Source organism: Pseudorasbora parva, chromosome 21, assembly GCF_024679245.1.
Source record: "Pseudorasbora parva isolate DD20220531a chromosome 21, ASM2467924v1, whole genome shotgun sequence".
In the NCBI taxonomy this organism is placed as follows: Eukaryota; Metazoa; Chordata; class Actinopteri; order Cypriniformes; family Gobionidae; genus Pseudorasbora; species Pseudorasbora parva.
This window is the reverse complement of record NC_090192.1, coordinates 8,446,537-8,460,359: the sequence shown is the minus strand read 5'-3', so window position 1 is coordinate 8,460,359 and position 13,823 is coordinate 8,446,537. Positions and strand designations below refer to the sequence as shown.

General features: G+C 35.4%; 1 protein-coding gene across 3 annotated transcripts in view; it reads right to left on the bottom strand.

Annotated features, from left to right (window-relative positions):
- Positions 1-13,823, bottom strand: part of phyhiplb (phytanoyl-CoA 2-hydroxylase interacting protein-like b) — a 50,084-nt gene that overhangs the window by 14,671 nt on the left and 21,590 nt on the right. For all 3 annotated transcript variants that reach the window (XM_067429313.1, XM_067429315.1, XM_067429314.1), the window contains exons 2-3: positions 3,034-3,230; positions 2,720-2,894 (exon numbers count right to left, since the gene is read on the bottom strand). In XM_067429313.1, coding sequence (XP_067285414.1) covers positions 2,720-2,894; positions 3,034-3,230 — 372 coding nt within the window. The remainder of the gene's footprint in view (positions 1-2,719; positions 2,895-3,033; positions 3,231-13,823) is intronic.

The window sequence follows — 13,823 nt, the reverse complement described above, 5'->3', positions numbered from 1 at the left end:
GCGGTGATGATCTGATAGCATTTAGCTTAGCCCACTAAGCCCAGTTCATTCACTATGGAACCAAACAGAGATCAAGTTAGAAGTACCAAACACCCCCACGTTTCCCTTATTTAAATACAGCTACACGAGTAGTTGAATGATCAAGTATGGTGACAAAATAAAACGTGGCGCGTTTTTAATCGGATTAAAAAGGAGAACTATAATGTATGGCGGATTAGCACATCTGAGAGTACTTCGGCTCGGCGCAGTAAAAAGTCCCGGCCGAAACATCTTCTCACACCTCCCCCTCACTCTCTCATTTCTGTCAATAGGGAGATGTGAGGGAAGATGTTTCGGCCGGGACTTTTTACTGCGCCGAGCCGAAGTACTCTCAGTAGTGCTATTCCGCCATACATTATAGTTCTCCTTTTTAATCCGATTAGAAACGCGCCACATTTTATTTTGTCACCATACTTGATCATTCAACTATTCGTGTAACTGTATTTAAATAGGGGAAACGTGGAGGTGTTTGGTACTTTTAACTTGATCTCTGTTTGGTTCCATAGTGAATGAACTGGGCTTAGTGGGCTAAGCTAAATGCTATCAGATCGTCACCGCGCGTCAGAGAGATTAAGTGCACGCACTGAGACGACAGAGGGATGTATCAACTCGTTTAAGTTAAGGGAATAACAGTTTAATATGAAATAGCGGTGAAGTAACCCTTTAACTGTTTTGCACATTTCACAAGTGACTGCTTCATCAATCACAGTTCAATACAAAGTTTTTCAAAGAAGCTACTCAAAGATGCTGCAGTTTGTGTTACATTAAGGAGCCAGCATAATCTGAAAATATAGTTTGTAAACGGTTATGCAATGCTAACATGTTGCTAAAGTGCTCCTAACCCTAATGCCGAAAGTAAAAAATATATAATTATTTACCATTCTGAAACATCCTGCTGTAAGTGCATTTGATGAGGTGGTTTGTTATTCCTGTCGTCACCAATTCAGGGTCTGAGTTCGGCTCAAACGTAAGGCCGGACAACATTTCCCTCAGTAGTGACCATCATTACCAGTGCTTCTATTTACCTTACTTGTGATTATCAGGTGTCACCAAGCCACAGCATACATGACCCTAGTTACCTGTGGTTGGCCTGGCCATGTGTCTCTCAGAAAACAACAGGCCAATCAGAAGAGAGGCTCATGAATATTAATTAGACATGCCAAAATTGACTTGTTCTTAGTAGAGCTCCTGAGAGAGCTGTAAAAATATATTTAGATGGTTTATGGTACTTATACTGCAAATATATATTCTTAAGGACATCAAAACCTACAATAAACTCCAGGAAGGTGTACAATACCTTGTAACCTTTAAATTCCTCACTTTTTAACATTCAAACTCTCAAGCTTATAACAAATCCTTGAGCTTTTATTTTGGCGAAATACTGTTAGATGTTATTGATGCCAATGTGTAAAAGTAAATCTATAGCACATGCAGAGATGCAATAATTGTGAACCTGGGCAATATTTCAGATGCTGAATACACTGGATCATGAGCTGCTCACATGTGCATTGAACACACTGACACGCCACGCTGAAACACAGCTATTTGCGGAGCCCTGGAGGCCAAAACCGCCATAGAACTCCATTGAACTGCAGCACGAGCCAGTCAAACTTCCATCTTAAAACAAAAATATGTGAACAAGATGCACGTTTTGGGCACATATGATGATCCATATAAAGCACCAGCTGCAGTATTTCAATCACTAAAAACAGCGGGATGTTTTTAAAACGCTTTAAGGGGTGGTTCCGTTTTCTAAGGTTGGTTGTGTTTATGGGGTGCAGTATAACATGTCTTAATGTCTTAACATGACGAGTCTTAACACGATTAGACGTGCTGTAGAGGCGGTGTTTCATTGTGCGATGATGTAAGTATGTAACACACAATCGTTTGCTAGGCCTGGTGTCTAAAAAAAAAAAAAATCAGCTCTGAAACTTACAGGATATTCTTATATTACCATGACCTTTTATATATCAAAAGCTCAAGGGACAGTTGATTTCTCAATTCATCACCCCTTTAAGAAAATATTTGAGAACTTCAAGAATTTTTCAAGAATTGTCCTTAGGAACATTCTTATAAACTTCTTAGAATTTATCTTAAGAATTTTCTTAACTTCTTTCTCAAGAAACTGTTTGTGAATCCGGCCCCTGGTTCGCCATAGTTTTCTACTTGCTTGACAGATGTCTTTAACCATTGTGCTATCGTCTTTTGCAGAAACACATCTCTAAACCTGCGTCTCGTGGTTTTAACTGTAAAAACGCCTTCTATATGAATGGCCCCTACTCTGTTTTTTGCCGCAACGATGTGTTCTGCTAATTACCTGACTCTATGATGCATGATCTCTCCTGTATTCAAAATATTCCCAAACCACAGATGTAGATTTTGTTGTTGTTGCTGGCCATTATCCTACCCTGAAGTCACCATTCCTTAGCTTTTTTTCCATGTTGTACAAGTTAAACCGCTCTGTTCTCACGCTAGATTTAGGCGCGCAGCATTCAGATTGCACACTTAGGAGGTTGGTGAAAAATTCATAGTTCATAGTAAAAATTCATGGGAGAGTGCCATCCCATTATTTTAATTGTACCTACAATATAATGAATTATTAGCTTTTCATCAACTCATGAACCTCTGTTTAGGAAACCTTGCTTTAAAGTATTCAAAGTGGCATGAATGTGCATCTCACCGGCTGTACAGAACTCAATGATCTCGCTCCACTCCGACACGGCGTAGTCTCCGTCACCCTGTTTTGACGCGGTCTGAACGGCCACAGTGTACTCTGTGCGTGGACTCAGGAACCAATGTCCTCGCACTGTCATGGGCAGAGGAACTGCTTTCGCTACCAGTTTAGTGGGGACGTCCTAGTGAAGACAGATAATGAATGAGATTGGACAGTCATATTCTTGCGGTTATCTTTTTGCAAACACATGTACAAAACAATGTTATTGAAGGGCAGGCTATGAAGGGAGAGGTGAATACAGAGTGTCTGCAGACACACACCTTGTGTTTGAACTTGTTAGCATTCTTGTTTTCTTTCTTGTTGAGGTCGATGAAGTAGTGTGTGATGCGTTCCTTGGACCTGGAGTCCATATCCCAGCAGATCTTAAAGGAGTCGCATGTAATGTTGCTGATTTTGATGTTCTGGGGAACAGGAAGTTCCTCCATCTCTGCAATGCCACTGTCCAGGGACTTGTTTCCTGTGGACGCAACGAGGCAGATAGAGATGTTAGGAGAAAGAACAGAAATGGAGAACTTTCTAACTTATTCTGTCAATCTTAAAGTGGAGAAAATGACCATATACACATACACAACTGGACAAATACTCTGAAGGTTCAGATCTAATATGACTTTCGATTTGTAATTTTCATTTTAAAAAATTTAAAGAAAAGCCTTCAATGTGAAGTGTCACAGACAAATCTAGGAATGTCAGTTTATGTTTTTGTATGTCACTGTATCAATTATAAAATTTATTTTTCTCATCAAAATTTGTACATTTAACAGTATTTTATGTTTTATTTTAACTATTTTGCATAGTGTACACATCTAAGAAAACAAGCAAACCCAGACAATACCCATGACAAAAGAAAAGATAACAAAACAAGCAAAACAAACAAACAAAACAAAACAAGGGTTGAACTAACATAAACAAGACTTAATCATAGATGAAATAATACAGTGAGAACAATAATTATACACTATTCAGACTTGAGGAAATCCACAAAAGGGCTGCCATACACAATTCACATAACCAAGCTTTGAACAATAGAGTCTGAAGTTTCCAGTTTAAAAGTATTGAATTTTTCGCACGGGTCATGCCCATCAATAGAGGTCGTTGTGAAGATCTTGGGAGAGTAATCAATGTCTCAGGATCCGAAAATTGCAAGACCATGGTATGGCTAAACCTCCCAAAAGAAAAACTTTTGAAATATAGCAGTCCAAAAATTTGACAGTTTGTTACAAAACCAAAACATGTGTGACAAAGAAAGAACCCTCCTCTATTTTACATTTATCGCAAACCGGAGATAGAATTGTATATTTCACTCAATTTTGTTTTGGAATAATACAATCTGTACCACTTTAAACGGAATCAACTCGTGGCTCACACTTATTGAGCAATCTTGGATCTTAAGGAGACTATCATTCCAGGTTTCATCGCATACTACTTCATCAAAATCCCTAGCCCAGGCTTCTTTTATATGGTTGGTGTTCATAGGCAATTGAAAATAATTAACAAAGCGTGAGACGAGAGGTCTAGAACCTGGATTTACCAAAAAAGTGTGCTCATGTGTTAAACTCTGGTTTGTCAATAAATTGTGGAATAACTGTTTGAACATAATGTCTCACTTGTAGATATTTTAACAGTATTTTACAGTAAGATAACATGAAATGTCTCATTTAATCTAATAAATCTTCACTATATAGTAAAAAAAAAAATAACCAATATTTATTTTTTCCCAGTGGAAGTAGCAAGACATTGTTCATGTACACCCAGGAGAGAAAACTGCTTTTAAAATCTTTAAGAGATTCAATATTTGGAATAAAGTTTTATGAAACGTGAGTCTAGCAGTGACTAGAGATTAATGTAATGCAAAGGTAAAAAACGTTAACAATAAGATGTTTTCATGAGGGAATTCCCTGTGTGACCTTTAGCCAGGTCAATACTGAACTTTACCACAAAGTACTAATAGCAAACACAGTCACTATTGACTTGCAGGAAGTGCTGCAGGGCAAAAGAGCGAAGGGCCTTTTTAGACAACTGGGTCATCTAATCCATGATGAGAGTTGACGGAAGTACAATGGAAGTATAATTCAGTTGGTGTGGAATAATGTTCAAATAGATTATGGGTGGTTGCTACGTGGTAAATTATAAATTGAAAAAAACCCAATTTAAAATCTACATTAGGCTCAGGTTTCTCCTTCAATGTAGTGTTTACATCTGATTTATTGCCTGCTACATAAAAAAATGAACGTCTGATCAGTGATGATTAGACCTTAGGATTTAGTAACACGCCTCAATAATCAGTAATTGTTGAGTTTTTGTTGTCATGATTTGTTTAATCATCAACTGCTTGACTGGATTTGCAGTTCCTCTGGTTGCTTCATGCTTTCAAATTTAGTAGACTTCCAGAGTACCAATTGCAATCACCATCTTTTTTCCATGTTGCTTTTTATCATGTAATCAACACTGTACAATCAAGCCCAGCTCAAAGCATTTCTCTTCCAGCTCTGAAATAAATCAGAAGAAAACAGTCGTCATTAAGACCTGTAGAAAGTGGAATCAGCAAAACAGCTTGCAGCCTAGTGACTCCATGACTAGTATTCCTCCGCAAGGCAAGTTTGTTTATATAGCACATTTCATACACAACGGCAATTCAAAGTGCTTTACATAGAAAGGAATTAAAATAGGGATTAAAAAATGCATAAGAAAAAGAATACAATGTAAAGAGAATTAAAAATAATAAAGAATTATTAAAAATAAATGATGATAACCAAAGAAAAGAACAAAGGTAAACTAAAACAGTTATAAAAATAATTTAAAAAAATGCTGCATAGATAAGGTGCAATCAGTCGGACGTACAGTGCTCAGTGCTCATTCAGTAAATGCACAGCTGAACAGATGTGTTTTGAGTCTGGATTTGAATGTGGCTACTGTTGGAGCACATCTGATCTGTTCAGGAAGCTGGTTCCAACTACGGCTGGCATAATAGCATGACAACACTACACTAAACTCTTCGGCCCACGGATGAGAAAAAGGACCAACAAACAATGCCATGAAACATGTTAATTCAGGCATATTAAAAGGAATTTTCAATATTCGGTAGTGCTTTAATTTACAGTCCTATTCTGCACATAGACATACTATGTACTTGGTAATTATTATAATAACTGGGTAGTAACTAACCTAATATTGACCCATGGAGTTTCCTAGGGAAGTAAACCATAAGTACACATACCGTAAAATAATGTGCAAAAATATGATATTATAAAATACATTAATAAAGAGGGATGTGGAGCATCACTCTCACATACTGCTATTTCTGATTAGATTCCTAAGCAGTAAAAATCTTCCTATAAATGATCTTTCGACCAATGTGTAAAAACACAACAAAAAAAAAACTACATGTGAATCAAGAAAAATTATCGTTTTAAAAAACATCCACTTTTTTTCACATTACATTTTTAAAACCATTAGGCACAAACACCATATTTTTGTTGTGTGAACTATTAGAGCAGTTTGATAAACTGATACATATAACATCAAACTAACTTTAATTTAATTTAATTTAATTAAAAAAGTTCTTCTCTCTCTGAAGTTCTTCTAACTCCAATCAAACAATGAAAAGCATTCAACAGCATACGTTTGTCATACATTACATTTATATTCAAACATTGTAGTGAAATTATTTAACCTATAATTATTAAATAAATAATTGTTTATAAGTCATACATACATACATATATATATATATATATATATATATATATATATATATATATATATATATATATATATATATATATATATATATATATATATATATACACATACACACATATACATATATATATATATATACATACACACACACATATACATATACATATATATATATATATATATATATATACATATATATATATATATATATATATATATATATATATATATATATATATACACATACATACATACATACACACACACATTTCACTTGCATGTGGGAACACTTCATAAAAAGCAACATTTTTAGCAAAAAGCTGAGAAAATCACTTTTTGTCAAAGACTATGTCCGGATGGGATTCAGAACGATAATCAAAATATAGATGGAGTAAATTGAGTCTGTAGCTCATACCTCATAATTTCACATATGCATATAGTATTATGGCTGTAGATATCGAACGTTTTAGTAATCTAGTATTCTACCAATTTTCTCATTGATTAATTGAGTAATCGGATAAGTACTTTTTCTTTATTAAAGAGCAATACTTAATATACAAGAGGAAATAAGACAGGTATCTTTAAATTAACAACTAATTTGTTTTTGTTTTTAGAAAATATTTATAGATGAAATTTCATACATTAATATATATGACAACTAAACCAATTTAGTGCATTGAAATGCCACATTATAATGCAAATACAAATTATATGTTTAATAAAAATAAATAATTTAAAATTACTATATACTATTAACTCTCTTCAGCTGAGGCGCGAGTCCGCAAAGGAAGCTAAAGCGTTTAAAATATTCAGCGTCGCATCCTGAAGCTGAATATTTAACACCAGTGTTACCAGTGTTTAACACCAGTGACACCAGTGTTCATTTTGGCAGCCATTTTTGATTTAGTCTTAGTCTTGAGACAAAATTCTTATTAGTCTTAGTCACATCTTAGTCATTTTGTCTTTCATAATTTTAGCCTAGTTTTAGTTGACGAAAAGTTGCATTTTTGTCAAGTTTTAGTCATTACTTTTAGTCAAACTGCCGTTACCAACATTAATTTAGGTAACTTTTTACATATAGTCTTTAGACAAAAATGGTCATGATAATTTGTATCTATTTAGACCAATTCAATTAAGCTTATGAGAAATTTAAATCTAGGTAACAAGACTGTAATGACATTGCACTCTTAGTAGCAGTAAGCCTACTTGCAATGCTACATATCCCTTTCCTTAGTTAGATAGCCTATATGCTGCGCTGTCCGCTGATTTCTGAGGTAGAATACATGAAGGATAGAAAAAATGGTATTATAGTTTTGAGAATCAAGTATCAAGTAAAACAAACTTTGCTTTTGCTTTTGGCGGTTGTGGAAAAACACACAACATTTACTTGAAACTTCTATAAACTTCAAATAAAAGTGCAATAAACACAGATTCCGGCAGTCCTGACTCAGGTCACCTGTGATCGCCTACTAAACTCTCTAAACTCTCTCAACAAATGCCCAGCGAGAAGCTTTTAGAAGAAGCTTTAGAAGAGAGCCCAACATGTGCACAAAGCTTTCTGAGCTAATAATGTTACAATTACATACAGTTACATTAGTGTTAGTATTAATATTATTACACCAAGACATATCTAAAGTCTACTATAACATTAATATATTTGTCAAGACAACCCAGATTTTTATTTTGACGGGTTGCTGTGCATACCTTTGAGTTTCTGTGTTTATTGTGATATGATGGTAGTTTTAGTCAAATTAAACGGTAAAATACTGATGAAGTGTCTCTCAGAGCGGCAGAGATGACTGACATGCGTCCATGTCCTCGTATGAGATGGAAACACGGCACGCGACTGCCACATGCAATTATCTCTCTCTGTGTGTGTGTGTGTGTGCGCATGTGTCATAAATAAACTGTGGTTTGCGCCATTCATTCACATAGACACGCAGGAATCGTATTTTTGCTGTTTACTATTCACAGACACTAGTCTCACCAGATGCGTTCTCATGAACCAAAAATAGTTTGAGTTTTGGTAGCCTAGACTACCCGTACCTGTGAAGTCAGCTACCACTGTGGCTTCTGAGAGACGGACAAACATTTTTGAAAGACAGCATAGGAAGAGATAATGCAGTTTTAATGTCCAATAATCCTCAAATGTCATTCTAGTCCCGTCAACAAAGAAACGGCATACATTTCGTCATAGTTTTTATCATCATATATTAGTTTTGCTTGTCAACGTCTCGTTTTAGTCACAGAAAAAGTGACCGTTGACAAATATTTTTCGTCATCGTCTTCGTTAACGAAATGAACACTTCTCAACACACAGTTGTCTTCATTTAAAAATAGCGAGACCAGTGTTGATGCCGCTCGCTCTCGCATTGCAGTCTCTGGTCTTGAAATGAGATGAAACCGAAAGTTAAAGAATGACACACATTCATTACCATGATATAAAAGTTAACAGATTTCCCTCTCATCCAGCCGCAATTTTGAGAATGTTACTTTTTATTACTTTACCCACCTGACCCGTGGATATAACCACAATCCACGCAGTAGGCTATGCGCTAGTCCTCACACACACACAAAAAATTATTTCTGCAACATGACCATGCGTAGTTAAATGGACTACACGAAGCTTCGAGAAATTATTTTTTGCCTCAATGATTTTTTTCATACGAGTAAATCGTTTCAGCCCTATATAGTATGATTACATATGCTATTGCTGGTTTCTGCTTCTTCTTCGCCTGTATTTTAAACAAGAGATTATGGACTGTTTCAGAAGAGGTGTAATAGCGCCCCCTACTTATACTAACAGTGAAAACACAAAGCCTAAAATTTCCTTAATGGAGGGGAAGCGTTTTCTCACAAATGACAGAAATGTCTATCAATGGTGGGGAAAGTTAAAATTGAGACACCCAGGAAATCACATACTTTGGACTCTTTCAGCATGATGAAAACAGAATTCAGCAAGGTTAACCTTCAACCCTGTCACCATAGTCAATGTAAGATAATTATCAAATAATTATTTTTCATGTGGTAGATTTTCCCCTAGTCACCTGACTTTAGCTAAATGAGGCGTCTGCACTTCGACACCTATACATTTATATTCCATTCAACACCTGCTTGTCAGACGACATCTCGCCTGTCATGAACACTATCACTTGGGAATAAGTCCAGACAGACTCCCGACAATGCCTTTCACTATGCTTTAATCACGGACAGGAGGATCTCAAACCAATTTCAGACAATTCTCTCAGACAGCATAACAGTTTTTATAGAAAAGGAGCATGGTAAAGTGACATGATTAATTACATCATTTTTCTCCAAATTGATTGGTCCTACATAAGTATAAGTCTTTATTACTAGGTAAAAACTTCAATCATGAGGTTAGATTTATATCACAAAACTAGACACCTGTCTATGATAAATTCAGTAACAGGGGCTGCAAAAGAATAATTAATTATGTTTAACCACCCAAATTTGACTTTGACAATCCAAATTTACTGAATGTTAAGCGCATTCTTTCACTGAACAATTATTGTGGAAAAAAGGTCTCGTCTGATTTGACGAGGGTTAGCTATTCAAACACTAACCCTAAACTCTGGCGCCAAGGTGGCCCTGTCCATTCACTCCAGCTCTGTAGGGAGATGCGAATGAATGAACTTAAAAGAAAGAGAGCGAGAAAAAGACAGAGAATGCCTGTGGGAACTGTACGCAGACACATTACCTGCCCAGTCAACTAAAACCGGTGTGCAAACATACAGCGTAGAAAGAGATGAAGGTAGTTCAGTCAGAGCTGGAGAAGCACCATAAGGGAGACGTCCTCCTGTGTCTCTTCAGATGGAGCACTATGGAAGAGCGAGCTCTTCTCAACCACCAGAGAGCTGAATGAATGATTCATAGGCAGCCCCTTAGTGTAGCTCCCAGCGCTGAATCATTTCTCGTTTTATCTCTTGCCTGCACTATGCATTCTCAGAACAAAGACTCAAGATAACAAGAGATCGCCTACGTTAGGGAGGAGCGCTCTGACACCCGCTACTGTCTCAATGGTACAGTATTATCTCAGCTGAGAATTACTTGTGGAACACTTTGATACTTTCAGCTACAAAATGAAAGTGCAAAAACTTCTTAGTTCCATATCACAAGTATTGTCGATTCACAACCAGAGGGCCTGAGAGACCAGAGAATAAAGAAGTCTACTTAATGTAATTACAGCAATTGGCTTGTTCATTTTCCAGTAGTGTAGCTGTGAGATGTTAAATGTAGAGCAGCTCAACTCTCCTTACACACCCACACAGCTAACACAATAAAGTCATTCATATTCATTAACATACTAAACTCTCACTAAAACATGCCTGGACATATTACCACAAAATACAAAATAATATATATTAAAGGGATAGCTCCCCCCAAAAATAAAATGTAATGTTTATCTGCTTACTCCCAGTGCATCCAACATGTAGGTGTCTTTGTTTCTTCAGTAGAACACAAAGAAGATTTTTAACTCCAACCGTTGCTGTGTGCCAGTTATATAATGATAATGGGTAACAATTCTATGAGAGCAAAAAAAAAAAACATGCTTAGGCAACATGCACAAAGAGCCCTGTGGCTCATGACGACACATTGATATCTTCAAATATCAATGTGCTGTATTTATATCATTTTTTACCTCAAATGCAATGGCAACAGCCTGGAACGCTTCATTTCCGGAAAGGTCAAGAATACACGCACTGGATATACGTGCGTCACTTCCGGAAAGGAAGGTCAATATACACGCTCTGGCGTCATGTACGTGATTCACTTCTGGCGTTGGCGTAGACTAGGCCAGATCATGTATATCGGAAGTGATGTCTTTATATGTACACGTACAGAGCGTGTATATTGACCTTACCGGAAGTGAAGCACATTCCAGGCTGTTGGATATAGCGTTGTATTTGAAGTAAAAAATTATAAATATGGCTCGATTTCTCACACAAACTGATCATTTTGTGTGTTAAGATATTAATGTGTCGTCATGAGCCACAGGTTCTTTGTGCGTGTTGTCTAAGCATGTTTTTTTTTTCTCTCATAGAATTGTTACCCATTCACATCATTAAATGACTGGCACACAGCAACGGTTGGAGTTAAATATCTTAAATTTTGGTTCTACTGAAGAAACAAACACACCTACATATTGGATGCACTGGGGGTAAGCAGATAAACATTAAATTATCATTTTTGGGTGAACTATCTCTTTAAGCAGCACAACAGTTATCATTAATAATAATTGTTAAAGGGCAAATATGTTAGGACCATTTAGAACAAAAAGAATTTAGGACAACTATTTTATTTTTGTTTTTTTAACCCTTTTAAAAAAAATGTCATGACTTTTAGGAAATAATTCTAAAAAAACTATTCCTCAAAAATTCCTCTGAAAATCCTCAGTGATGTTTTTCTTTAGATTTGCATTACTGTAATGGAGTAATTCCATACTAGCATTGTATGTACAGTGCCCTCCACTATTAGCACCTTTGGTAAATATGAGTAAAGAATGCTGTGAAAATAAATCCGCATTGCTTATCCTTTTGAACTTTCATTTAAAAATTCACAAAATTCTAACCTTTTATTGAAGTAAAACAATTGAAAGTGGGGGGAAACTTTCTTGTAGCTTTAAAGAGAAAACCGATTTTCATTCACACAAGTCGATGGAAACTACACACTCGAGTTCATTGATAAAACCGATTTATCACCCAGGCCTATCAAAGCCTAAAAAAATTTATCAAACAGCACCCACATCACCACATATTGTTTGGGAAGGCTTTCAAGAAGAATCCTCTTCCCTAATTCAGAAACAAACTCCAACATATTAAGTGGTCACTCAGTTGACTGGAACTTCAAACCTGGATCTATGATCAGATGAAACAAAAACAAAAAAAGAGTTTTTTGGCAGCATCAGATGTAGTACCCCATGTCCATGGTTAAATATACCGCTGGATCTTTATTGTTGTGGGCCTACAATTTACCTTTGGTTAATTTACCTACAAAATACCGTTTTTGCCCAGCCCTATTAATAATTGTGGCCAACATGAACTAAGAAAACCATTTATTTCATAATATGAGTCCTTTCCATTTTCAATTGTTTTACTTCAATGAAAGTTTCATAAAAAAAGTTTAAGTTTAATAAAAACTCAAAAAGGATAAGCAATGAAGATTTTTTTCACAGCTGCCTTAGCTCAAATTTACCAAGGGTGCCAATATTAGTTGAGTTCATACAGTTTTTGAAAGAAAGAATGAATTAAATTTAACCAGACATTTTAAAATGTTACAAATTACTATTTCTATTTCGAGTATTCCCTAAAATAAGGGTCCTCCAAAGGGATAGTTGGTTTTGATTTTTTGTTAATAATATTTTTTCCTACTATGGAAGTCAATGGCTACTGTCAACTGTTTGGCTACCAACATTCTTTAAAATACTTTATGTTCTGCAGAAGAAACTCATACAGTTTTGGAACAATATGAGGGTGAACAATCCCTTTAAACTTCATGAAAAAAATATTCTAAAAAAAAATACTAATTTATTGAAATAAGGCGTTTCCATTAACTCCTTTAACAGTAACTTCTTTTGAACAGCATTCTAAATACTTTACAACTTAAGATAACATCATTACTGTAATGACAATAAAAAATTTCATTACTAAATAGAAAATAGATTAAATATCACTAAAACTGGGCTTATTTTTAAGTAAAATATATGTTATGTTTATTTTTGTTATTTATTTATTATAATTACATTGTGTAAAATAGTATCTGTTATTGACGGGAGATGAATAAAAAGCTTTAAGAAAGCAGCCACAAATAATTCCACCACTGACGTAACCTTGTAATGAGATTTTACCAAGAAGCAATGTCGCATTTAAAAATGCCATCATAAACGTTTATCCAACAAAATTAATGCTAGGACACAGTGTGACATGCTTTAACTCAAATTACACCTAAAAAGCCTTAAGAGGATCAAAATGCCAAACTGCTCACAATTTAGATTCTCAGTCGGGGGAAAGTGAATAATCTCAGGCTTAATGGACAAACAGACGTGACAACACCACATCTTTCTGGGCATGCCAAAAACTCCCAAATGGCATAAAATAGCACACAGACCAGTCAAAAGTTTGGTCACAGTTATAATTTTGAATAATAGTATAAAACTACATAGAAATAATGTTAATTGATCAATATTATCAATATTACACTTTAGCAAATTTGACAAAATTTACATTTGTATAATGAAGCATTTAAGCATAAATAGTTATGTCAAAAGATATAAGAAGATTTTCAAGAAACAAATTCAGTCAAATGTGTCCACATTTTTGACTGGTACTGTATA